General features: G+C 47.2%; 1 protein-coding gene across 4 annotated transcripts in view; it reads right to left on the bottom strand.

Annotated features, from left to right (window-relative positions):
* Positions 1-21,833, bottom strand: part of RUBCN (rubicon autophagy regulator) — an 84,907-nt gene extending 63,074 nt beyond the window's left edge. For all 4 annotated transcript variants that reach the window (XM_063131767.1, XM_063131765.1, XM_063131766.1 and 1 more), the window contains exon 1: positions 21,727-21,833. In XM_063131767.1, coding sequence (XP_062987837.1) covers positions 21,727-21,755 — 29 coding nt within the window. In that variant the 5' untranslated portion in view covers positions 21,756-21,833. The remainder of the gene's footprint in view (positions 1-21,726) is intronic.
* Positions 21,834-25,251: the final 3,418 nt, after the last annotated feature.

Raw genomic sequence — 25,251 nt, forward strand, 5'->3', positions numbered from 1 at the left:
CTACAGCTACCCTGGAAGGAAAAAAAGGGTACAATCCAGACAGCTCCTATATCACCAATGTAAACTGCTGCCTTATAAAGTAACTTAAGTAAAAGGGATGTGTCTCGGCCCCCAAAAGCATGTAATCTACACTTTTGATAGCAGAGGAAGGGAAGAGGAGTGGTAAAGGCTATAGGGCAGCCTTTTCCCAACCTGGTGACAGCATGACTGGCTGGCGCATACAGTAGGGTGACCCTATGAAAAAGAGGACAGGGCTCCTGTATCTTTAACAGTTGCCTAGAAAGGTGTCATTTCAGCAGGTGTCATTTGTATATATGGAGAACCTGGTGAAATTCCCTCTTCACCACAACAGTTAAAGGTGCAGGAGCTATACTAGACTGACCAGATTTAAAAGAGGGCAGAGTACCTGCAGCTTTAACTGTTGTGATGAAGAGGGAATTTCACCAGGTTCCCCATATATACAAAGGACACCTGCTGAAATTTCCTTTTCAATACACCTGTTAAAGATACAGGAGCCCTGTTCTCCTTTTCATATGGTCACCCTAACATAGGAAGCTGACTTATACTGAGTCAGACCATTGGTCCATCCAGCCCAGTATTGCTGACACTGACTGAGAGTGGCTCTCTGGGGTTTTAAGCAGGAGCCTTTCCTTGCCCTCCCTGGAGAGACAAGGGATCAAATCAGGGGACTTCTGCATACAAAGCAGGTGCCCTATTACACTGAGCTACGGCCTCATAGAAGGCAGCACGTGTGTATATATATATACCATTATAGGCATTTAGGTTTCATTTAAATTGGAATGAGATAATTCAAGAATTCATGGCATTTATTGGGAGGAAGGGGGAATGGTGGTGCCATGGATGGTATTCTGGGAGGGAGTCCCAGACATAAGGGAGGAAGCAGCAGCCAGACACCTCTCCACCATGCCTGGGTCCAGCTCCAGCTGAGAGCCCCCTCCCTCCTGCTACCAACTGTCTCTGCAGAGGCCACCAGTGAGGGAGGAAGCAGCAGCCAGGCACCTCTCCATTGTGCCTGGGTCCAGCTCCAGCTGAGAGCCCCCTCCCTCCTGCTACCAACTGTCTCTGGAGAGGCCACCAGTGAGGGAGGAAGCAGCAGCCAGGCACCTCTCCATTGTGCCTGGGTCCAGCTCCAGCTGAGAGCCCCCTCCCTCCTGCTACCAACTGTCTCTGCAGAGGCCACCAGTGAGGGAGGAAGCAGCAGCCAGGCACCTCTCCACCGTGCCTGGGTCCAGCTCCAGCTGAGAGCCCCCTCCCTCCTGCTACCAACTGTCTCTGGAGAGGCCACCAGTGGGGGAGGAAGCAGCAGCCAGGCACCTCTCCATTGTGCCTGGGTCCAGCTCCAGCTGAGAGCCCCCTCCCTCCTGCTACCAACTGTCTCTGCAGAGGCCACCAGTGGGGGAGGAAGCAGCAGCCAGGCACCTCTCCATTGTGCCTGGGTCCAGCTCCAGCTGAGAGCCCCCTCCCTCCTGCTACCAACTGTCTCTGGAGAGGCCACCAGTGGGGGAGGAAGCAGCAGCCAGGCACCTCTCCATTGTGCCTGGGTCCAGCTCCAGCTGAGAGCCCCCTCCCTCCTGCTACCAACTGTCTCTGGAGAGGCCACCAGTGGGGGAGGAAGCAGCAGCCAGGCACCTCTCCATTGTGCCTGGGTCCAGCTCCAGCTGAGAGCCCCCTCCCTCCTGCTACCAACTGTCTCTGGAGAGGCCACCAGTGGGGGAGGAAGCAGCAGCCAGGCACCTCTCCATTGTGCCTGGGTCCAGCTCCAGCTGAGAGCCCCCTCCCTCCTGCTACCAACTGTCTCTGCAGAGGCCACCAGTGAGGGAGGAAGCAGCAGCCAGGCACCTCTCCACCGTGCCTGGGTCCATCTCCAGCTGAGAGCCCCCCTCCCTCCTGCTGTCAACTGTAACTGCTGAACTTTACAACTAAGATTGTAGTGCCTGAATTTGCTTTCCTTTTCCCCCTCCTCCTCCCCCCTCCCAATCCCCTTTCCTTTTGTGTCATGTCTTTTAGATTGTAAGCCTGTGGGCAGGGACTGTCAAGAAATACTTTTGTAAGCCGCTGTGAGAGCCTTTTTTAGCTGAATGGCGGCATAAAAATCCTTAAATAAATAAATAAATAAGTATATAAATATTCTAAATAAATAAATAAGGAGCAGCAAACAAGAACGGATCGAAGTGTTTAAGGGAGCACAAGACTTTGGGCAACTCAGGATGCCAAGGTTCAAGATCAAGGGCACTGTAAACCAAAGAGCACAGAAACAAGGGCTGGCACAGTCTCTCAATGAGGCCTATATTTAGAAGCTTCCTCCTGTTTCCTGGTGCATCGGGAGAACCTGCTTTGCATATTAAGAATAAACCTGGACACCGTGGACAAGAAAAAATAGAGGGCCGCCCTAGTTCAGCAACTTCCTTTGTCCTATGCTTTTATGAATACTCAGAATGGTGAGAGTGTGAGCCCAGCCACAGCGGAAACAGGTCTATTTGTTTTTAAAAAGCATTTCACAAGCACATGTTGCAGGACAAGACTGTGTGTGTGTGTGTGTGTGTGTGTGTGTGTGTGTGTGTGTGTGTGTGTGTGTGTCCTGGGTGACAAGGATAAAGCACTTTTGCAATTTGCCACTTTCTTAGAGCAAGTAGCAATTGCTTTTGTGCATGCATCTTAACTACAAATATAGCATGCTCAGGGTTTCCTGAGCGGTGTTCGTCTTTATCTTGGCACCCCCCAAAGCTGCTACAACAGGGAAAAGCAGAGTGCTACGTAAGTTTGATTCTCAACTGCTTATGAGGGCAGCGCTGAGATGGCTGTGCTCACGTCCTTCTTCTGTTTGCCTTACATAGCTTATAACCCCCTTAAGACAGAAAGAACTCAGTCCCAAACAGTGCCTCTTCTCGATCCTCCCAGAGTGCAGGACACGGAATAACGGGCTCAAGTTAAAGGAAGCCAGATTCCGGCTGGACATCAGGAAAAACTTCCTGACTGTTAGAGCAGTACGACAATGGAATCCATTACCTAGGGAGGTGGTGGGCTCTCCCACACTAGAGGCCTTCAAGAGGCAGCTGGACAACCATCTGTCAGGGATGCTTTAGGGTGGATTCCTGCATTGAGCAGGGGGTTGGACTCAATGGCCTTGTAGGCCCCTTCCAACTCTGCTATTCTATGATTCTATGACATTGATGCTCTCTATTCTTTCAAATTCCTCCTCAAAATCCGTGTCTCCTATGCAGCCTTTGTCCCAACCCTTTCATCTTCATATTCAAACTGAAATCAGAACCATGTATTTTGTTTATTGCTTGTGTCTCTATCATCCAACCCATCCCTTTGATTTCTCCCCTACTAACATTTAGATCCTCCATAGCGGACAGTTATATTAATCCATTAAAAAAAATCCCACCAGGAGAAGTAACATAATACCATCATTAGGATAAAAATTAGGTTAATTTGCGTCGGTTACTTTGCTTTGGAAAATTTCCACATTCCCCAGAATCTAGAGGGGGAGACGGACTGATGCCCTGGGGCCTGGAATGTGAACTAGTTTAGCATGTTTATTTTACTTCTATTTAGTAAACAAAGCTTTTAAAAGCACTCCATATTATTATTTTTGTTCCAATACGCAAGAAGGATTTGGCCTAAGATATTGGGGGGAAGGGGACAAAACACATTTAATGTGGTTTAAATGTAACATTACGGAGATTTTTTTTTTTTTTACTGGAATACTTGTAAAAATTTAAAGACAAATTGTTATATTGTTTAAATTTATGAAAAAACAAAAACAAAAAAGTACTGGAGACTATTGACACATTAATACATCTTTGCAACCCAAACAACCGTTCATGATATATTGAAAACTACTCATCAACAATTCTGAAACTGCCAAGTTTGCTGAATATTGTATTTGCAATTGACATTCTTTTATCGTTGCTAATGAACTTACAAAATGGAAAACTTTCCGCATAAAAATAAAACACTGGAAAGAATGTCTACCCCACATCACTGCCTAAATCTCCCACTGTTCAGCTCAAAGGATGCAAAACGTTCTTACTAGCCATACAAATGACAGTCCCTTTGAAGAACCAGCTCAACTTAGCAATATGAAACCACAAACAGCTATATGAAGCTGCCCAACATGGAGTTGGACTATTTATTGGTCCACCGAACTCAGCATAGTCAACTCTGGCTGGCAGTGACTCCCCAAGGTCTCACGCGAAGGTCTTTTCAAACTCTGCTACCCAGTTCAGACATCTTTCCAAACTCTACAACTCTCTGCTGGGGACTGAATCTGGACCCTTCTACATGCAAAGCATTTCTATCACCACAAATGCCTACTCCGAGGGAAACTCAGAGGATGGCAACAAGGGAGAGAAAGAAGCCTGATCAGTGGTTCCTCTCTATTCGGCCCTGGTTAGGCCTCATCTAGAGTATTGCGTCCAGTTCTGGGCTCCACAATTCAAGAAGGACGCAGACAAGCTGGAGCGTGTTCAGAGGAGGGCAACCAGGATGATCAGGGGTCTGGAAACAAAGCCCTATGAGGAGAGACTGAAAGAACTAGGCATGTTTAGACTTGAGATGAGAAGACTGAGGGGAGACATGAGAGCACTCTTCAAAGATTTAAGAGGTTGTTAGACAGAGGAGGACCAGGATCTCTTCTCAATCATCATAGAATAGTAGAGCTGGAAAGCGCCTATAACGCCATCGAGTCCAACCTCCTGCTCAATGCAGGAATCCACCTTAAACCATACCTGACAGATGGCTGTCCAGCTGCATCTTGAAGGCCTCTAGTGTGGGAGAGTTCACGCCCTCCCTAGGTCATTGGTTCCATTGTCATGGAACCAAGGTGGCTACTAGAAGGAGGGCTTTCTCCGCTGTGGCACCCCGGTTGTGGAATGAGCTCCCCAGAGAAGTCCGCCTGGCGCCTACACTGTACTGCTTTCGTCGCCAGCTGAAGACCTTTTTATTCTCTCAGTATTTTAACACTTAATTTTAACTTAAATTTAAATTTTACTGTTTCAACTTTGTATTTTAATCTTATATCAATTTTGCTGTGTGGTTTTATCCTGGTTGTGCTTTTTATACTGTATTTTGTAATTGTGCTTTTAACCTGTTGGTTGTTTTATTGTGGTTTTAATTTTTGTGAACTGCCCAGAGAGCTTCGGCTATTGGGCGGTATAAAAATGTAATAAATAAAAAATAAATACTATTCTAACAGTCAGAAAGTTTTTCCTGATATCAGTGTGGTATAGTGGCCAAAGTGTCGGACTAGGAGTCAGGAGATCCGGGTTCTAGTCCCCACTCGGCCATGAAAACCCACTGGGTGACTTTGGGTCAGTCACACACTCTCAGCCCAACCTACCTCACAGGCTTGTTGTTGTGAGGATAAAATGGAGAGGAGGATTATGTACGCCGCCTTGGGTTCCTTGGAGGAAAAAAGGCGGGATATAAATGCAATAATAATAATAATAATAATAATAATAATAATAATAATAATACTATGCAATAATTATTATAATATAATAATAATAATAATAATAATAATAATAATAATAATAATAATAATAATAATACAGGAATCTGGTTTCCTGTAACTTGAGCCCATTATTCCATGTCTTGCAGTCTGGGATGATCGAGAAGAGATCCTGGCCCTCCTCTGTGTGACAACCTCCTAAGTACTTGAAGAGTGCTATCACGTCTCCCCTCAGTCTTCTCTTCTTCAGGCCAAACATGCCCAGTTCTTTAAGTCTTTCCTCATAGGGTTTGGTCATGGGGTGCTTTGCTGAAGTCAGGATAGATTATGTCCACAGCATTCCCACTGTCTGCAAGGAAGGTTACCTGATCAAAAAATGAGATCAAACTAGTCTGGAAGGATTTGTTCTTCACAAATCCATGCTAGCTTCTAGTAATCACTGCATTTTTTTCAAGATGCTTACAGAATGTCTTCTTTATCACCTGCTCCATCCCAGAGTGCAGGACATAGACTAATGGGCTCAAGTTACAGGAAGCCAGATTCCGGATGAACATCAAGAAAAACATCCTGACTGTTAGAGCAGTATGACAATGGAAGCAATTACCTAGGGAGGTAATGGGCTCACCCACAGTAGAGGCATTCAAGATGCAGCTGGACAACCATCTGTCAGGTATGCTTTGATGTGGATTCCTGCATTGAGCAAGAAGTTGAACTCGATGGCTTCAGAGGCCCCTTCCAACTCTACTATTCTATGGTTCTGATTCTATGGACCCACCCATTGGCTGTGGCTCCCACTACCAGAAGCACAGGTAGGTAATAACCTGGCCTTAGTTGCCAAAGGCAACAGGAATGAATCCTATTCCACAGTCCCTTCTATTTATGTGCAAATTGCAGATGCCTATGACAAACAATTTGGATAGTATATTACAAATTTAAATAAATATGGAACACCATATAATCAGCTTGACTGGCATTCTCATAGTCAAGAATGTGCCTGAAGGTTCTGGAGAAAGACAGTCAATGAAGTCAACTACCATGACTCAACACATCCAGGAAGTGTTACTACCAAACAAAAAGTTTGTCTAAAAATCAGTTCCTTTTATAAGAAAGTTAAACTTATTTTTCAGATCTCCTAAGTCAAAGTCAGGGAAGGCCAACTTTGCAACGTCTGGGCTTTTAGCGTTAGTGTAGAAAGGACATCTCAGGAAGTGACATGGCACATTGCACAGACATAGAATCATAGAATGGCAGAGTTGGAAGGGGCCTACAAGGCCATCGAGTCCAACCCCCTGCTCAAGGCAGGAATCCACCCTAAAGCATCCCTGACAGAGGGTTGTCCAGCTGCCTCTTGAAGGCCTCTAGTGTGGGAGAGCCCACAACCTCCCTGGGTAACTGGTTCCATTGCCGTACTGCTCTAACAGTCAGGAAGTTTTTCCTGATGTCCAGCTGGAATCTGGCTTCCTTTAACTTGAGCCCGTTATTCCGTGTCCTGCACTCTGGGAGGATCAAGAAGAGATCCTGGCCCTCCTGTGTGACAACCTTTCAAGTATTTGAAGAGTGCTCTCATGTCTCCCCTCAATTTTCATCTACACAACTGAATTAATAGTACAGCTGCATTACAACTGAATGGCTGGACATCTTTTCTAAAGAATTCTTGGAAACTAAAAGCAACAAATAACATACATAAAGAGAACAAGCAAGCTCAGCCTTAACCATTTTGCTGCCAAACCCATTCATCTCCTTATCTTCTAGCTGTGGATGCCATGTTTCAAAATTACCGCGCACAGATTACAAGATGGCTACTGCATGTAAACGAACATGGTACCAAGCTATGAATAACCCACAATCCAGAACTTGAAAAATAACTGAGGAGAGCCCCGAGGTCCACACTCTCTTTCTCCCACTGCAAATGCATCCCAAGCAGGGATACATGTTGTAGTTTCAAAATAGGGGTGGGGAACGTGCGGCCTGCCAGATGGTGTTGGACTGCAACTCCCATGAGCTCTAGCAAGCATAAATGGTGAGAAATGGTGGCAAGTGTAATCCAACATCTGGAGAGCCAGATGTTTCCCAAACTGCCAGGTAAGCAGGAGATCCAGCAGCCATGGTTTGTTCCTTCTCAGCCCTGCAATGTACTCCTGTATGTAAAGAGCGTGTGAACGATAAACCAATAAGGCACTTACTGTAGTATATTATTATATTTCATAGAATCATAGAATAGCAGAGTTGGAAGGGGCCTACAAGGCCATCGAGTCCAACCCCTGCTCGATGCAGGAATCCACCCTAAAGCATCCCTGACAGATGGTTGTCCGGCTGCCTCTTGAAGGCCTCTAGTGTGGGAGAGCCCACAACCCCCCTAGGTAACTGATTCCATTGTTATACTGCTTTAACAGTCAGGAAGTTTTTCCTGATGTCCAGCTGGAATCTGGCTTCCTTTAACTTGAGCCCATTATTCCGTGTCCTGCACTCTGGGAGGATCGAGAAGAGATCCTGGCCCTCCTCTGTGTGACATTTTAAGCATTTGAAGAGTGCTCTCATGTCTCCCCTCCATCTTCTCTTCTCCAGGCTAAACCTGCCCAGTTCTTTCAGTCTCTCTTCATAGGGCTTTGTTTCCAGACCCCTGATCATCCTTGTTGCCCTCCTCTGAACACGCTCCAGCTTGTCTGCGTCCTTCTTGAATTGTGGAGCCCAGAACTGGACGCAATACTCTAGATGAGGCCTAACCAGGGCCGAATAGAGAGGAACCAGTACCTCACGTGATTTGGAAGCTATACTTATTTATTTATTTATTTAGAATATTTATATACCGCTCCCCATTGAAAAATTTCGGAGCGGTGTACAAGGTAATACTTCTATTAATGCAGCCCAAAACAGCATTTGCGTTTCTTGCAAATGCTATTTTGAGAGTTACTTTGAGAGTTACTACCTCTCAGCCTAATCCTGTGAGATAGTTTGTTGGGATGATAAGAATAAGGAGAAAGCAGGTACAATATGCCTTGAGTTCCTTGGAGGAAAGGCAAGATATAGATGTAATAAAGAAATAAATAGATAAGTAGATGTTGTTGGCAGTTAAGTAGTGCAGTGCAGTGGTTACCTAGGCCATATTGTGAAATGACATTTCAAGCAGACATTTCTGTTTCCATTCCGTTCATGCATAAAACTTTCTTCTGCCGGCAACCAAAACCCATTCATTCCCAAGATCTTAAAAAAAGGACAGACAGCTAATAGTTAAATAAGGAGAGCAGTAAATTCATTACTTCTCCCAGACGTGCATCACTGTTGATTGTTTGTTGTTATCATAGTTTTGCAAATGAAAAGATTAAAAAGGGGGGGAATAAAATAAAATAAATATACCACATGGTACAGATCAGGTGACGGAGTTGGCAAAATGTTCTGCATGCATTTTAATAGTATGGATGCTTGAGCAATGCATTTGACAATGAGGAGAACATTATCATTATTATCATTATTATTATCTTCTTCTCGTCTTCTTCTTTTCCCCTTTCAGTAGGGGTTCCGCAAGGCTCGGTGCTTGGTCCGTTGTTGTTTTCTTTATACATGTTGCCCTTGGGTAATCTTATTCAATCTCATGGCCTCCAATATCATCTGTATGCCGATGATACACAACTATATCTGTCATCTGCGGAACTTTCTCCAGATGTTCACGATCGTATCTCGGCATGTCTTTCAGATATCTCAGCTTGGTTGCTTCATCGTCATTTGAAACTTAATATGGCAAAGACTGAATTGCTTGTTTTTCCTCCTTAAACCTTCTCCTCATCTCTCATTCTCTCTTACTGTCAATGATGTTATGCTTACTCCGGTCAAGGAAGCTCGTAGTCTTGGCTTTATATTTGATTCCTCGCTCTCCTTTATTCCTCATATTGAGGCAGTAGCTAAATCCTGTCGTTTTTTCCTGCATAATATTGCCAGGATTCGATCATTTTTGTCTGTCTCTTCTGCCAAGACTCTTGTTCATGCATTGGTTATTTCTCGGTTGGACTACTGCAACCTTCTTCTCACTGGCCTTCCTTCTTCTCACATCAGTCCGTTGGTTTCTGTTCACCACTCTGCTGCTAAGATCATCTTCTTGGCTCGCCGCTCTGACCATGTCACTCCACTTCTGAAATCTCTTCATTGGCTTCCAATTCACTTCAGAATCCAATATAAACTTCTCCTGTTGACCTACAAAGCTTTTCACTATCGAACTCCTTCCTATCTCTCATCTCTCATCTCACACTATTGCCCCGCTCGTGCTCTTCGCTCCTCTGATGCCATGTTTCTCGCCTGCCCAAGGGTCTCTACTTCCCTTGCCCGGCTTCATCCATTTTCTTCTGCTGCCCCTTATGCCTGGAACGCTCTTCCAGAACATTTGAGAACTACAAGTTCAACCGCAGCTTTTAAAGCTCAGCTAAAAACTTTTCTTTTTCCTAAAGCTTTTAAAACTTGATTTTGTTCTGACTTTATACTGTTAGTTTTACCCTACCCAGTGCCTGTTTACCCTACCCTGTGCCTGTTTGCATTCTCTTCCCCTCCTTATTGTTTTATTATGGTTTTATTAGAATGTAAGCCTATGCGGCAGGGTCTTGCTATTTACTGTTTTACTCTGTACAGCACCATGTACATTGATGGTGCGATATAAATAAATTATTATTATTATTATTATTATTATTATTATTATTATATCCCACCTTTTGTCCAATGGTGAGCCTCAAGGCGGCATTACAAAATTTAAATCATATACATTGGGCAACCCGGTCGGTCAGTCTGTCTCTTGTGGAACTTCCCGGCACTTACAGGTGAGAATGTAACCTACATCCAATTCTCAGTCAAGCCAGAACAACTTCCTGCCTGCTGTTCTTGAGGGATGCAACTCACCCCGAACAGAGTTGTGAAATCGAACCTGAGGTTCCTCAGAAGCTTATCAGGGACTCCTCAATGGGAATGTCATTAATGCCAGAGAAGGTACTCATTAATGGCAGGAGGACAACTTACCACCACTGCTGTAATACACATTGCGAGGGGCTTGGGGTACATTGTAGGGTACAACAGGACAAAGCAAGGCCAAACAGGGCACGGCCACCACCCAATGTGAGCCAAGAGCGTACTTCAGAACATGCCACAGAATCCACTCCAACAGACAGATGTTGTTGGCAGACAAATAGATGCAAAAATGGTTCCCCAAGAGCAGAAAGTTTGAACACCAAGAGGGCCATGTGAACGATGCCTGGGTGGTGGTGTTTTTAAAAAAAACTGAACCAGGTTCCCAGTCCTTTAAATGCTCGACTTGCTCAGAGTCTATGATCCTGTTCAGACAACATGCGGAGACACGGTGGTTGAACGAAACATTATGGCTTCGCGTGTCATGTGAGCTATGACTTAGCATGTCGTGAGAATATTCCTCAACTGTGGTGGATATATAACCATGGCTTAAATGCGCTCACTAACCATTTGCTGCAAAAGGCTTAGCGTGTTGTCTGAACAGGCCCAATATCACTATCTGCGGAGTGTCAGAAACAGAGAGTGACCCTCATCACACCTGGCAAAGTTACCCCTCCTACAAAAAGAGCACTTTCTGCTCTTCTTCTTTAATGCAAGCAGCGCACAAAATCTGGACATGCAGCCTAAATCCACATTCAGAACATCCCAGGGCCGATTTGTCCCCTGAAAAACGTTATCCATCTCAGCTTGTGGAGTGATAGAAAAGGGTTCTCATCGCCAGTTACTACTGCGGGCCTCCTGCCAAGAATTCTCAAATGGCCATTCCCGTGTGCCTCACAACTTGAGAACGTGGCCTGAGAAGCTGTGATTTAAACACAGCCTGCTTTGATGGCAACGGCCTGGTTTCCTGGACAACCGGCACCAAATTGGCTTACATCATCAGACTGGTTCCTCAAATAACACTGGGAAGACGGAAACTAAGCTATCTTTGCCGGGAAGATCTAAAGCAGCTTTCCCCAAGCTGGTGTCCTCCAGATGCGCTGAACTACAACTCCCATCACCCCCGGGAGCACAGACAGTGGTCCTTCTGGCTGGGGATGATAGAGGCTTTAGTCTAGCACAACTGGAGGGCAGCCGGTTGTTCCAATCCATCTAGCTCTGGACGTGAGCTTCAGGTTGTTTTCAGGGTTATCAAGGAGACAAAAGTAGTATTATTTATTATTATTATTATTATTTATTTATATAGCACCATCAATGTACATGGTGCTGTACAGAGTAAAACAGTAAATAGCAAGACCCTGCCGCATAGGCTTACATTCTAATAAAATCATAATAAAACAATAAGGAGGGGAAGAGAATGCAAACAGGCACAGGGTAGGGTAAACAGGCACTGGGTAGGGTAAAACTAACAGTATAAAGTCAGAACAAAATCAAGTTTTAAAAGCTTTAGGAAAAAGAAAAGTTTTTAGCAGACTCAAGGTTTTGCTTACAACAGTGGTTCCCAAAGTGGGCGGTACTGCCCCCTTGGGGGCAGTGGGATTGCATAGGGGGGCGTTAAGAGGCAAGGGGGCAACAGGGGGGCGCTCAAGGTGGTCTTTTCCAAGAAGTGCCTCTCCAGAAGGTCTTAAAACCCAGGGACATTTTTATGGGAGAAGGTAGTTTGGTCCCAAGACATATAGGGGAAGGATCCACACATGTATTAATACTGTTTAAGAAGAGTCCTTTTAATGGTGAATTGAAATGTTTCAAAAGCACCAAAACGCTAATGAAGAGACATACCCTGCTTGGTGTGCCCCGCCACGCCGGCTGCAAAACAGAGGCGTTTGCTCTCTTTTCCCTCCCTCCCTCCTTCGGCAAGTCTGCGGTGGGTGCTTCCCATTTAAAGGGGCTGTGTGCAGGGGGCACTGGGCATGAGTTTGTGGAACCAAGGGGGTGGTTACCTGAAAATGTTTGGGAACCACTGGCTTACAAGGAGACAGTCTTTACTAGAATAGTTTTCAGCACATACAGGCATATTCTAATAAAAGCGGGCCAGACTGCGAAAGCTTCCTTCACAAAAGGAAGCTTCGGCTGTTGGGCGGTATAAAAATGCAATAAATAATAATAATAACAACAACAACAACAACAACAATAAAAGACCCTTCAGCAAAATCTGGACACTCATCCCTGGGCACAAGAACATTATAGGATAATTGAACTTGGTATTGCTGCCAAGTTAAGAGAGTGATAAATCATACATAGGGATTAATAACAAAGCAGCTCTTCTCATCATAAGGATCTATAGCATGAGGTTACATGTTGTGATAAACAAGACTTGGCAATTCTTTGGCTTGGGCAAGACCTACTAATTGGGTTTCTAAGGGCGTTATGGCCAGTTTTCCGACTGAACCACCTTGGAATGTTAGCTTGTTAGAGCCTCCAGAAAAGGCACCTGAGCTTCTCATGAGATCACTGTAACTGTGCCTTTTGACCCAGAAGCCATTCACCCAGAAGCCTTTGCAGGCAGCCACTGTTTGCTAGCCACCAGGCCATACACAGGTTGGGGTAAGGCTGATCGAAAGTGACCGTGTGTCGGTGTCAACTTTTTTCCCTACCAAGATGGACCAAGTTGGCAGAGGAAGTAGAAGAGCCAAAGAGCGGATGTGACTGGCTGACTAGCTGGGAGAAAACAGGCTCTTGGCCAGCTCGCACAATGCCTGCAATCGTGGCCACACATAAGGGCTACTAAACAAATGAACGAACTTTATAAAGCCCTTAAGGGTGCATATTTAGATGGGGGGGGAGTCCTACAACTCCCAGGAAGTCCTATATTATGCTGTATGGGGAATGCTGGGATTTGTAGGACTTTTTTCCCATCAAAGCATGCATAGGATTGCGCCCTTAAGTCACTGATTTGTGTTTTGTTCTCGCCAGGGCAGAAGGTGAAGGAAGGAATGAGCCAGTAAACAGGCAGCCCTTTGGAAAGGACATAAGAAATGCCTGCCAGGGTCAGTCAAAAGGACCACTTGGTCCAGCACTCCGTTTCATCCACTGGCCAGCCACATGGGTATGGAAAGTCCATAAGCAGGACATGAGAGCAAAAGCCCTCTCCTTCTTTAGTTCACCAGCAGCTCGTATTCAGAGACACTCTGCCTCCATACACAAGGTTGCATATAACCATCAGGGCTAGGAGCCACTGAAAAGTCACGACTTGAAATTTTGGGGTGGAAGGAAGTTTCCAGACTAGGAGCCTTTTTCACCCCTTCCTGGTGGTGGTGGGGGCTCCTATCCATCACATGCAAAACAAACTGTTGGGGAAAACCTCACACATCCTCCAGAAGTATCATCTTCTTCATGAAGAAGAAGGGGAAGCATCCAGGTAGTCTGTGGAGATAGGCAGCTTGGTAGGATCAAACTCCCAACAGGATGATAAACAGGCACACGCCAAGTCAAAGGCTAGGCTCCAGCATTTGTACCAGATCAAGCATGCATTGAGATGCAGCATCGCCAGCACACATAAAGAAACTGCAAGAGCAGCCTTCCCCAACCTGGCAGCCTCCAGATGTGTTGGGCTACAACTCCCATCATCCCTAACCAACATGACCAATGAGAAAGGCCTCTACCTTGAAATGTCAAGAGCAGCTGCCTGTCGGCGTAAATTATACTGGCTTAAACGGGGGGGGGGGGGAGTTCCTTAATACCTAACAAAATAGGGTTGAAAGACTTTGTTAGTGTCATGGGCAGTGCTGTGATCCTGAGGCTAGTGACCACGGTGTACCTGGTTCTCCCACCCTATATGGACAGGAGCAGGCAGAAGTAACATCGGGGCCTGCTCCTGCTGGACTCTTCCCCCCCCCCCCCCACAGGGCAAACTGCCATCTTGGCCCTGTGGGAAGAAGAAGGACCGAGGGGACAGGAGCAGGCAGAAGTAACATCGGGGCCTGCTCCTGCTGGACTCTTCCCCCCCCCCACAGGGCAAACTGCCATCTTGGCCCTGTGGGGAATAAGAAGGACCGAGGGGATAGGAGCAGGCAGAAGTAACATCGGGGCCTGCTCCTGCTGGACTCTTCCCCCCCCCCCCACAGGGCAAACTGCCATCTTGGCCCTGTGGGGAAGAAGAAGGACCGAGGGGACAGGAGCAGGCAGAAGTAACATCGGGGCCTGCTCCTGCTGGACTCTTCCCCCCCCCACAGGGCAAACTGCCATCTTGGCCCTGTGGGGAAGAAGAAGGACCGAGGGGACAGGAGCAGGCAGAAGTAACATCGGGGCCTGCTCCTGCTGGACTCTTCCCCCCCCCCCCACAGGGCAAACTGCCATCTTGGCCCTGTGGGGAAGAAGAAGGACCGAGGGGACAGGAGCAGGCAGAAGTAACATCGGGGCCTGCTCCTGCTGGACTCTTCCCCCCCCCCACAGGGCAAACTGCCATCTTGGCCCTGTGGGGAAGAAGAAGGACCGAGGGGACAGGAGCAGGCAGAAGTAACATCGGGGCCTGCTCCTGCTGGACTCTTCCCCCCCCCACAGGGCAAACTGCCATCTTGGCCCTGTGGGGAAGAAGAAGGACCGAGGGGACAGGAGCAGGCAGAAGTAACATCGGGGCCTGCTCCTGCTGGACTCTTCCCCCCCCCACAGGGCAAACTGCCATCTTGGCCCTGTGGGGAAGAAGAACGACCAAGGGGAGGCGAGCAGGCAGAAGTAACATCGGGGCCTGCTCCTGCTGGACTCTTCCCCCCCCCACAGGGCAAACTGCCATCTTGGCCCTGTGGGGAAGAAGAAGGACCGAGGGGACAGGAGCAGGCAGAAGTAACATCGGGGCCTGCTCCTGCTGGACTCTTCCCCCCCCACACAGGGCAAACTGCCATCTTGGCCCTGTGGGGAAGAAGAAGGACCGAGGGGACAGGAGCAGGCAGAAGTAACATCGGGGCCTGCTCCTGCTGGACTCTTCCCCCCCCCCCACAGGGCAAACTGCCATCTTGGCCCTGTGGGGAAGAAGAAGGACCGAGGGGACAGGAGCAGGCAGAAGTAACATCGGGGCCTGCTCCTGCTGGACTCTTCCCCCCCCCCACAGGGCAAACTGCCATCTTGGCCCTGTGGGGAAGAAGAAGGACCGAGGGGACAGGAGCAGGCAGAAGTAACATCGGGGCCTGCTCCTGCTGGACTCTTCCCCCCCCCCACAGGGCAAACTGCCATCTTGGCCCTGTGGGGAAGAAGAAGGACCGAGGGGACAGGAGCAGGCAGAAGTAACATCGGGGCCTGCTCCTTCTGGACTCTTCCCCCCCCCACAGGGCAAACTGCCATCTTGGCCCTGTGGGGAAGAAGAAGGACCGAGGGGACAGGAGCAGGCAGAAGTAACATCGGGGCCTGCTCCTGCTGGACTCTTCCCCCCCCCCCCACAGGGCAAACTGCCATCTTGGCCCTGTGGGGAAGAAGAAGGACCGAGGGGACAGGAGCAGGCAGAAGTAACATCGGGGCCTGCTCCTGCTGGACTCTTCCCCCCCCCCACAGGGCAAACTGCCATCTTGGCCCTGTGGGGAAGAAGAAGGACCGAGGGGACAGGAGCAGGCAGAAGTAACATCGGGGCCTGCTCCTGCTGGACTCTTCCCCCCCCCCAGGGCAAACTGCCATCTTGGCCCTGTGGGGAAGAAGAAGGACCGAGGGGACAGGAGCAGGCAGAAGTAACATCGGGGCCTGCTCCTGCTGGACTCTTCCCCCCCCCACAGGGCAAACTGCCATCTTGGCCCTGTGGGGAAGAAGAAGGACCGAGGGGACAGGAGCAGGCAGAAGTAACATCGGGGCCTGCTCCTGCTGGACTCTTCCCCCCCCCCCACAGGGCAAACTGCCATCTTGGCCCTGTGGGGAAGAAGAAGGACCGAGGGGACAGGAGCAGGCAGAAGTAACATCGGGGCCTGCTCCTGCTGGACTCTTCCCCCCCCCCCACAGGGCAAACTGCCATCTTGGCCCTGTGGGGAAGAAGAAGGACCGAGGGGACAGGAGCAGGCAGAAGTAACATCGGGGCCTGCTCCTGCTGGACTCTTTCCCCCCCCCCCCCACAGGGCAAACTGCCATCTTGGCCCTGTGGGGAAGAAGAAGGACCGAGGGGACAGGAGCAGGCAGAAGTAACATCGGGGCCTACTCCTGCTGGACTCTTCCCCCCCCCCACAGCGCAAACTGCCATCTTGGCCCTGTGGGGAAGAAGAAGGACCGAGGGGACAGGAGCAGGCAGAAGTAACATCGGGGCCTGCTCCTGCTGGACACTCTCTCTCTTTCTCTCTCCTCCCTCCCTCCCTCCTTGACTCCTTTTCCTTATGTGTCATGTCTTTATTAGATTGTAAGCCTGAGGGCAGGGACTGTCTTTTTTGCTAAGTGTAAGCCGCTCCGAGAGCCTTTTTTGGCTGAGGAGCGGGGTATAAGTATGATAAATAAATAAATAAATAAATAAATAAATAAATAAATAAATAACACTTCCAGGGTAGGTTTGGGCTCTCCATTTTGACCAACTACGCGCTCCATCAGGCTGCAGCTTGTACCATTCCCAGCTTTCTCTCACCACTTCCTTGCCTAGCCAAAAGATCCCACACCTGCTTTACTTCTTTGCCTGTTACACTCCCACTCTTTCCTAAAGAGAACTTAGATATCAGATTCCAACGTATTTCTCAACTACTAGCAAGGACAAGCCCTTGAGTTGGCATCTTGCTCGATCTATTAGCTGCTGACCCAGCAAATGTTTCAGCCACGCCCACCTTACTGGAGTCACCTGATGCAGAATGACTTCAAAGTAAATAAACAAGGCAACGTTTCATAAGTAGGGCACCTATGAGCCAGGAGCACACTACACACAGAGGAGTCCTAAATGAGTGGCTCATAAGAGCTGTTAATGGATCCTTAGACGAAAGCACTGCGCCATTCAGTCTTACAATGGCTGTAGTAAAACAGGTCTGGACAATTTCTGGCCAGTCTCAAATGTTCCATTACTGGGCAAAGTGCCCAACTGTGATGTAGCAACCCAGCTTCAAAGGTTTGGGGATGAAATGTTTAGGCCCATTTCAATCTGTTGGGTTTGGGAGAGGACAACTTTGTTTGCCCTGGTAGATAGCTTAGCTCCGCAACTAGGCAGGGGAGTGCATCCCTGTTCATGATGCCAGAGCTCTCAGATGCTTCTGATGCCATCAATGGTAGTATCCTTTGGACTGCCTGGTTGGGATGGGCGCCAGGAACACCATTTTGCAATCGTTCTGGCCTTTTCTGAAGGTCTACTCTCAGGAGGTGGTGCTGGGGAATTTCTGCATGACGTCTTGGCCTTTGTGTCTCATGAAGTTCCATCTCCTCCCCTAACCATAGCTAACGGTGAGGTATTATGGGAATTTTAGCCCCAAACACTGAGAGGCACTGGTTTGCCAACGCCTTATTTAGAGACTGGCAGTAAGACTTGGCAGCCACTGAATTGTTTCCTAGTTAACAGGGATGCAAACCTCACAGCTCATGCATACATGGAGAGATGTTTGTTTTCACCTGTGTGGGTTTGTGCCTGAACATAACACTACTACAGCATTGGGGCAGAGCAGACGGAAAAGCCATAGAGCTTAGTATGCAAATCAGGTGGGTCTGAAATAAGAAAAAGGCTACAAATAGCTACTTACAAAACAAGGAAATGCCAGCCTGCCTTGCTTTTCTCGCCTTGTTCCTGCCACACTCTGGCCCCATTGAGAAGACACCTTAAACCACGGCTTTAACCATGGTGGTTAAGCCAGAAAGCCTTACTCACCTTGGTTAAAGGCATGGTTTAAGGTGTCTTCTGAACATGGCCTGGCTTTCTGGCTTAACCACCATGGTTGAAGCCATGGTGTAAGGTGTCTTCTCAATGGGGCCATTCTTTACCACCCAAAATAGGTAAGGTGGAATACCTGTGTGCACATCTGGGAGCCATACAGAACTTAGGCAACTGTTGCAAATAACTAAAAACACATGCACTACAAAATAGCATGTCCTTGCTTGTTGCTGAGAATTAGGAGCATGTCATATTTTCATGAGTTAGGGTGACCATATGGAAAGGAGGACAGGGTTCCTGTATCTTTAACCATTGTATAGAAAAGATAATTTCAGCATGTGTCGTTTGTACACATGCAGCACCTGGTGAAATTCCCTCTTCATCACAACTGTTAAAGCTTCAGAAACCCTGCCCTCTTGACCAGATACAATTTCAGCATGTGTCATTTGTATGCATGCAGCACCTGGTGAAATTCCCTCTTCATCACAACTGTTAAATCTTCAGGAGCCCTGCCCTCTTGACCAGATACAACAGAGGGCAGGGCTCCTGCAGCTTTAACAGTTGTGATGAAGAGGGAATTTCACCAGGAGCTGCATGCATACAAACAACACCTGCTGACATTCCCTTTTCTATGCAACTGTTAAAGATACAGGAGCCCTGTCCTCCTTTCCATATGGTCACCCTACATGAGTACATGAGACAAACCCACATCCTGAGGCATGCAGGGGAGAGGAACTGCAGCTGCCTTTCAGTTCTGCCTGTTTGTTTTCTGTGCCCTGCTTATTTCCTCATTCGTATGCTCTAGAAAGACAGCTTTTACTTAAAGCTATCTTCTTCATGCAAAGCAACTTAACAGCCTGCTATCTTCCAAACAGATATCACACTACTCTAGGGACATGCTCATATACTACTCAAAAGTTGTCCATAAATACCATGTTTATTTACATGCAGCTTTTCCAACACGTGGTCTAAATCAGTGAGCAGTCTTTAGCATTAACAATACCAACAACATCCCTATCTGGACGATTGCCTTGCTACAGCTATCTATGCTCTGGTAACCTCTTGTTTGGATTATCTCAATGCCATTATATGTGGGCCTGCCTTTGAAAATGGACTGGAAACTGCAGTTGTTACGAAACAGGGCAGCGAGGTTGTTTACTGGGACTGGACAATATGATCATTTTATACCAGGCTCTGTTACCTTGCACTGGCTTCCAGTTAATTTCTGAACCCAATCCAAAGTCTGCTTCCCGGCCCAATTAAAAGTGCTAGTATTAACCTTCGTGTCAGCCTTCCTGAAGTATCACATCTGCCCACATATACCGATCCAGACCTTAAGATCATATTTTGAGGCCTTCGCCAAATGAGGCAAAGTGAGTGGTTATCAGAGGGACAGCCTTTTCTGGAGCGGAGACCACATTCTGATATGCCTTCCTGACAAATTGTGATGACTTTTGATACCAGATGAAGCCCTTTTTATTTTACCTGGGCTTTTCAACTTAAGATCTTTTAGGGCACAATCTTATGTACATTTGGACAGAAACAAGTCCTACAACTCCCAGCATTTCCCAAACATTCATAGGACTGTGCCCTTTGGAGTTCCAGAAAATCTTTGGTTCTGCTTGGGCACTGTTGCATTGATTTTATCTTCTGCTACTGGTTTTATAGTCCTGTATTCGTTTTGATAGTCTTGGTATTGTATTTAAACTGTTTTAAACATTTGTTGTAAGCTGTTTTCAGGTAGCATGTAAATTCTTTTAATAATTACATCTATTCATAATAACTTTTGGTCTGCTCTCCAGTCACTCCCTGCCCTCCACAAAAGTCACGTCCACTAAAAGGAAGTGAGGCAGGTGGCTACTAGAAGGAGGGCTTTCTCCGCTGTGGCACCCCGGTTGTGGAATGAGCTCCCCAGAGAGGTCCGCCTGGCGCCTACACTGTACTGCCAGCTGAAGACCTTTTTATTCTCTCAATATTTTAACACTTAATTTTAACTTAAATTTAAATCTTACTGTTCTAACTCTGTATTTTAATCTTATATCAATTTTGCTGTGTGGTTTTATCCTGGTTGTGCTTTTTATACAGTATTTTGTAATTGTGCTTTTAACCTGTTGGTTGTTTTATTATTATTATTATTATTATTATTTATTTATATAGCACCATCAATGTACATGGTGCTGTACAGAGTATTGTGGTTTTAATTTTTGTGAACCGCCCAGAGAGCTTTGGCTATTGGGTGGTATAAAAATGTAATAAATAAATAAATAAATAAAATAAAAACCCAGCTACTGGAAGCACAAGATTCAATTTTGCTTAACTTGGTATCTAATCTCATTTCATATGATTTTTACACAGATACTAACTGATTTCTGTTATACTGTGCTTCGCAAAGCATCTCAGATCTTCAGCTCTACACAAAATTTATATTATAAACATTAAGATGTAAAACTTATATATATATAAAAGCACATCCATCTGAACTTCAGACAACAGATATGAATAGGAAATGCACTGACATAATGAAAGCGAGAGGTAAATTCCATGAGTTGCTTTTCACTTTGCCTTGCAAAGTGGGCTGGGCTGGGCTGCGCTGGGGCCTCCGTCTACAGAGGAGGAGGTAGCAACAGTCAGATCCTGACATCATGTAGAAGAACTGAATGAGCAGCAGAACCCTCCCTCAAGCTGGATGCTACCAACTAGATATTTATGTATTTATTGAACAGGAAATGAAAGGTGCTTCTCTCCAATATACTCCCCCCACTTTCGAAATCTTTTTAACATGCAGTCTGATGAAGAGTGCGGTGTAACACCGGAGCATATACAGGACCCAAAGAGGCAAACCTGGGTCCCGTCCTCTAGAGCTTTGCCTTGTCTAAACAAAAGAAGAGCCCGGCTGGACAGAGACAGACCCGCCTCTTAGTGACAGGACAAGACCCCCGGCCCATCTTCTCTTCTCCCCCGACCACAATATAACAGGGTCATCAAGACAGAAACAAGCCTTTGGCACCAACACGCACCACAGAACCCACCCCCAAATCTTGATATTCCCATACACCCTTCCTCGCTCAGCCGATTACTCCTCTCCAACACCCCCTTCCCTCAGCCCTCCCCCACCGTAGTGACAGCCCTCCCCCAATAACTCCCTCCCCCAAATTTATTTCCCTTCCCCAGCCCTTCCCCCAATGTTACTCCCCTCCCCCTTTCCCCCAAAGTGACACCCCACCCTCAATACTCCCCTCCCCCTTTCCCCCAAAGTGACACCCCACCCTCAATACCCCTTCCCCCTTTCCCCCAAAGTGACACCCCACCCTCAATACTCCCCTCCCCCTTTCCCCCAAAGTGACAGCCCCTCTCAATAGCTCCCTCCCCCACAAAAATATTCCCCTTCCCTCAGCTTTCCCCCCAGAAGTGACACCCTTCCCTCAATAGCCAAATTTATTCCCTTTCCCCAGCCCTTCCCCCAAAGTGACACCCCTCCCTCAATACCCCCTCCCCCTTTCCCTCAGCCCCCTGCTCCCCAAAGTGACACCCCCACCTCAACCTCCCCCGCCCCCCGCGGCCCCCTGACCTGCTCTCCTCCTGCTCCCCGAGCTCCATCCCTGGAGGGGGAAGCGGCAGTCAGAGCCCAGCGGCCCCAAACCCTGCCCGCACAACGCCCCCTCCGAGCGCGGCGGCCGGGGCGCCTCCTCCTGCCATCCCCAGCAGCCCCAGAGCGTGACCAAGGACCGCCTCCCGCGCCCACTGCGCCCGCCCGCAGGCCGGCCGGCCTGCCTTACGTCTTTCCTGCGTTCGGACCCGGAGAACTACAACTCCCGGCATGCCCTCGCCTCTCCACAGAGATTACACCTCCCAGCAGACACTGCGGTACACTTCTCTCCTCACCACTCCCCGGCCTCACACCCACTCAGTGAACCACAATTCCCGGCATGCCCTCGCCTCTTCACAGAAATTACACCTCCCAGCAGGCACTGCGGTGCACTTCTTCCACTCCCCGGCCTCACACCCACTCAGTGAACCACAACTCCCGGCATGCCCTCGCCTCGCCACAGAGATTACACCTCCCAGCAGGCACTGCGGTACACTTCTTCCACTCCCTGGCCTCACACCCACTCAGTGAACCACAACTCCCGGCATGCCCTCGCCTCGCCACAGAGATTACACCTCCCAGCAGGCACTGCGGTACGCTTCTTCCACTCCCCGGCCTCACACCCACTCAGTGAACCACAACTCCCGGCATGCCCTCGCCTCTCCACAGAGATTACACCTCCCAGCAGGCACTGCGGTACGCTTCTTCCACTCCCTGGCCTCACACCCACTCAGTGAACCACAACTCCCGGCATGCCCTCGCCTCTCCACAGAGATTACACCTCCCAGCAGGCACTGCGGTGCACTTCTCTCCTCACCACTCCCCGGCTTCACACCCACTCAGTGAACTACAACTCCCGGCATGCCCTCGCCTCTCAACGTCCCCCCCCATCCTTCAGGGACTACAACGCCCAGGATGCATCGCGATAACCAGCTGTTTTCCGAACTTGGGGCAGGATGTTCCCTCTCTCCCGCCCGTGCATGAGAGCCCCCGCGTTTTCCTCGGGAGAAGGAAGCGGGAAAGGGCGGACATGAAAATTAATCAACAAGATCATGTTGGCTTTATTGGTTTCGGGAATTGTAACCCGTTCAGCCTAACAAGCATTTGTTGCAGACGTGACAAACATGGAAAATATTAGCAACGACCTCACGAATTAAGCTGCCTCTCATGACAATATTACTATAACATAACGATCTAACTGCAAAAAAAAAAAAAGTTATGAAATCTTTCCAGTTACATTAATAATGTGTACATAGAGGGAGAGAGAATATTCGAATATAAATATTCGATGAATTTAAGGCTGCGATCCTTCTCGATCCTCCCAGAGTGCAGGACACGGAATAACGGGCTCAAGTTAAAGGAAGCCAGATTCCAACTGGACATCAGGAAAAACTTCCTGATGGTTAGAGCAGTACGACAATGGAATCAGTTCCCTGGGGAGGTTGTGGGCTCTTCTCCCACACTAGAGGCCTTCAAGGGGCAGCTGGACAACCCTCTGTCAGGGATGCTTTAGGGTGGATTCCTGCATCGAGCAGGGGGTTGGACTCGATGGCCTTGTAGGCCCCTTCCAACTCTGCTATTCTATGATTCTATGAACTGGGCATGTTTAGCCTGGAGAAGAGAAGATTGAGGGGAGACATGACAGCACTCTTCAAATGCTTAAAAGGTTGTCATATTCTATTATTCTATACAATGTATACCCAACTGCGTGGGCATAACTCCTATTGAACTCCACAGGACAGACTCCAGAGTATTTTATTTTATTTTGTTTATTACACGTTTATACCACCTGAGAGTCGAAGCTCTCTAAGCGTTTAACGATACATAGGAACATGTACAGTGTACATAGGTATACATGGTAAATATGCCTAGGAATGCAAGTAGGATTGTGACATTTGCATGTTCTTGTTAAAGTATACTGTACTCTGTACAGCACCATGTACATTGATGGTGCTATATAAATAAATAATAATAATAATAATAATAATAATAATAATAATAATAATAAAGTTTGTCACTTTTTGACACCATCCCCCTGCCGGCAACCTGATGCCCTACAGCTATCTTGGACTACAACTTTCATAATCCCTGATCATTGGCCATGCGGGCTGGAGCTGATGGGAGTTGTGATCCAAATCATCAGGAGCATGGTGATGTACCAGTTTTCCTCTTTAGAATTTTTAATTTATTCATTTGATTTTTATACTGCCCAATAGCCAAAGCTCTCTGGGCGGTTCACAAAAATTAAAACCATAATAAAACAACCAACATGTTAAAAGCACAAATACAAAATACAGTATAAAAAGCACAACCAGGATTAGTCATATCTTATTTATTTATTCATTTATTTATTTATTGCATTTCTATACCGTCCAATAGCCGAAGCTCTCTGGGCGGTTCACAAAATTAAGACAATTCAAGTATAAAACAACAGTATAAAAGCATAATATAAAATACAATATAGAAGCTCAACCAGATAAAAACAGCAGCAATGCAAAATTACAAATTTAAAACACCAAGTTAAAATTTATTTATAGACTGTTAAAATGCTGGGAGAATAAAAAGGTCTTCACCTGGCGTCTAAAAGCATATAATGTAGGTGCCAAGCAAACCTCCTTAGGGAGCTCATTCCACAGCAGAGAAGGCCCTTCTCCTCCTGGTAGCCACCTGCCTCACTTCCTTTGGCAGGGGCTCGTGCAAAGAAGGACCCCTGAGGATGACCTTAGGGTCTGGGCAGGTACATATGGAAGGAGGCGTTCCTTCAGATAGCCTGGCCCCAAGCCGTTTAGGGCTTTCAATGTTAATACCAGCACTTTGTTAATAGCAGCACTTGTCCTGTTCTTGTTTGCAGTAAGACTTAAACCTAACTTTGTCCAGAATCAAGTGCTCAAGCTTTCCCTGGACTGTACCACAATGGGCTGCAGGTGAGGGCTACCATGTTTTGATGCCTCTAAAAAAGTATACATAGAAAAGGATCGTGTAAAGGAGGAGACTTCAGGCTAGTACTTTGTTCTCCTAGGGTCAAAGAATTTCCCTGTGTACTGCATTTTATTTGCTGTTTTATTTTATCTTTTTATGATAAAGAAGTTGAATAGTGCAAAAGCACAAAATCTTTCTAAAGGCTGTGTGTTGTACTCGTACACGCGTGTTATGTTTTAAATGTATACTTTCATTTCCTTCAGCGTCCGCAGCCTAACACATCTTAATTCACCACCAACATTTTACTGTCAGTCTATATAAATTGAGCCTACTAACATGTTCCAATATTAGCACTGTCCAATGCATATTTATATCACAATGCTGGTCCCTTCTAAGTAACACTTTTCTATTTTTGCATGTATGGCCAAACCCTGTCTTGATGGTTGCTTTGCTTTATCAGTGACCCCTGAGTGACTTTTGCCATTGGGGGCACCGAAAGAGTTGATGCATAAATAGCCCTTTAGATCCTGTTATTTGCTCAGTCTGCTTTTGTGGATGTCCAGTTGCAGACAGCTGGCTTTTTGGCCT

The sequence above is a fragment of the Elgaria multicarinata genome, chromosome 8 (assembly GCF_023053635.1).
Source record: "Elgaria multicarinata webbii isolate HBS135686 ecotype San Diego chromosome 8, rElgMul1.1.pri, whole genome shotgun sequence".
In the NCBI taxonomy this organism is placed as follows: domain Eukaryota; kingdom Metazoa; phylum Chordata; class Lepidosauria; order Squamata; family Anguidae; genus Elgaria; species Elgaria multicarinata.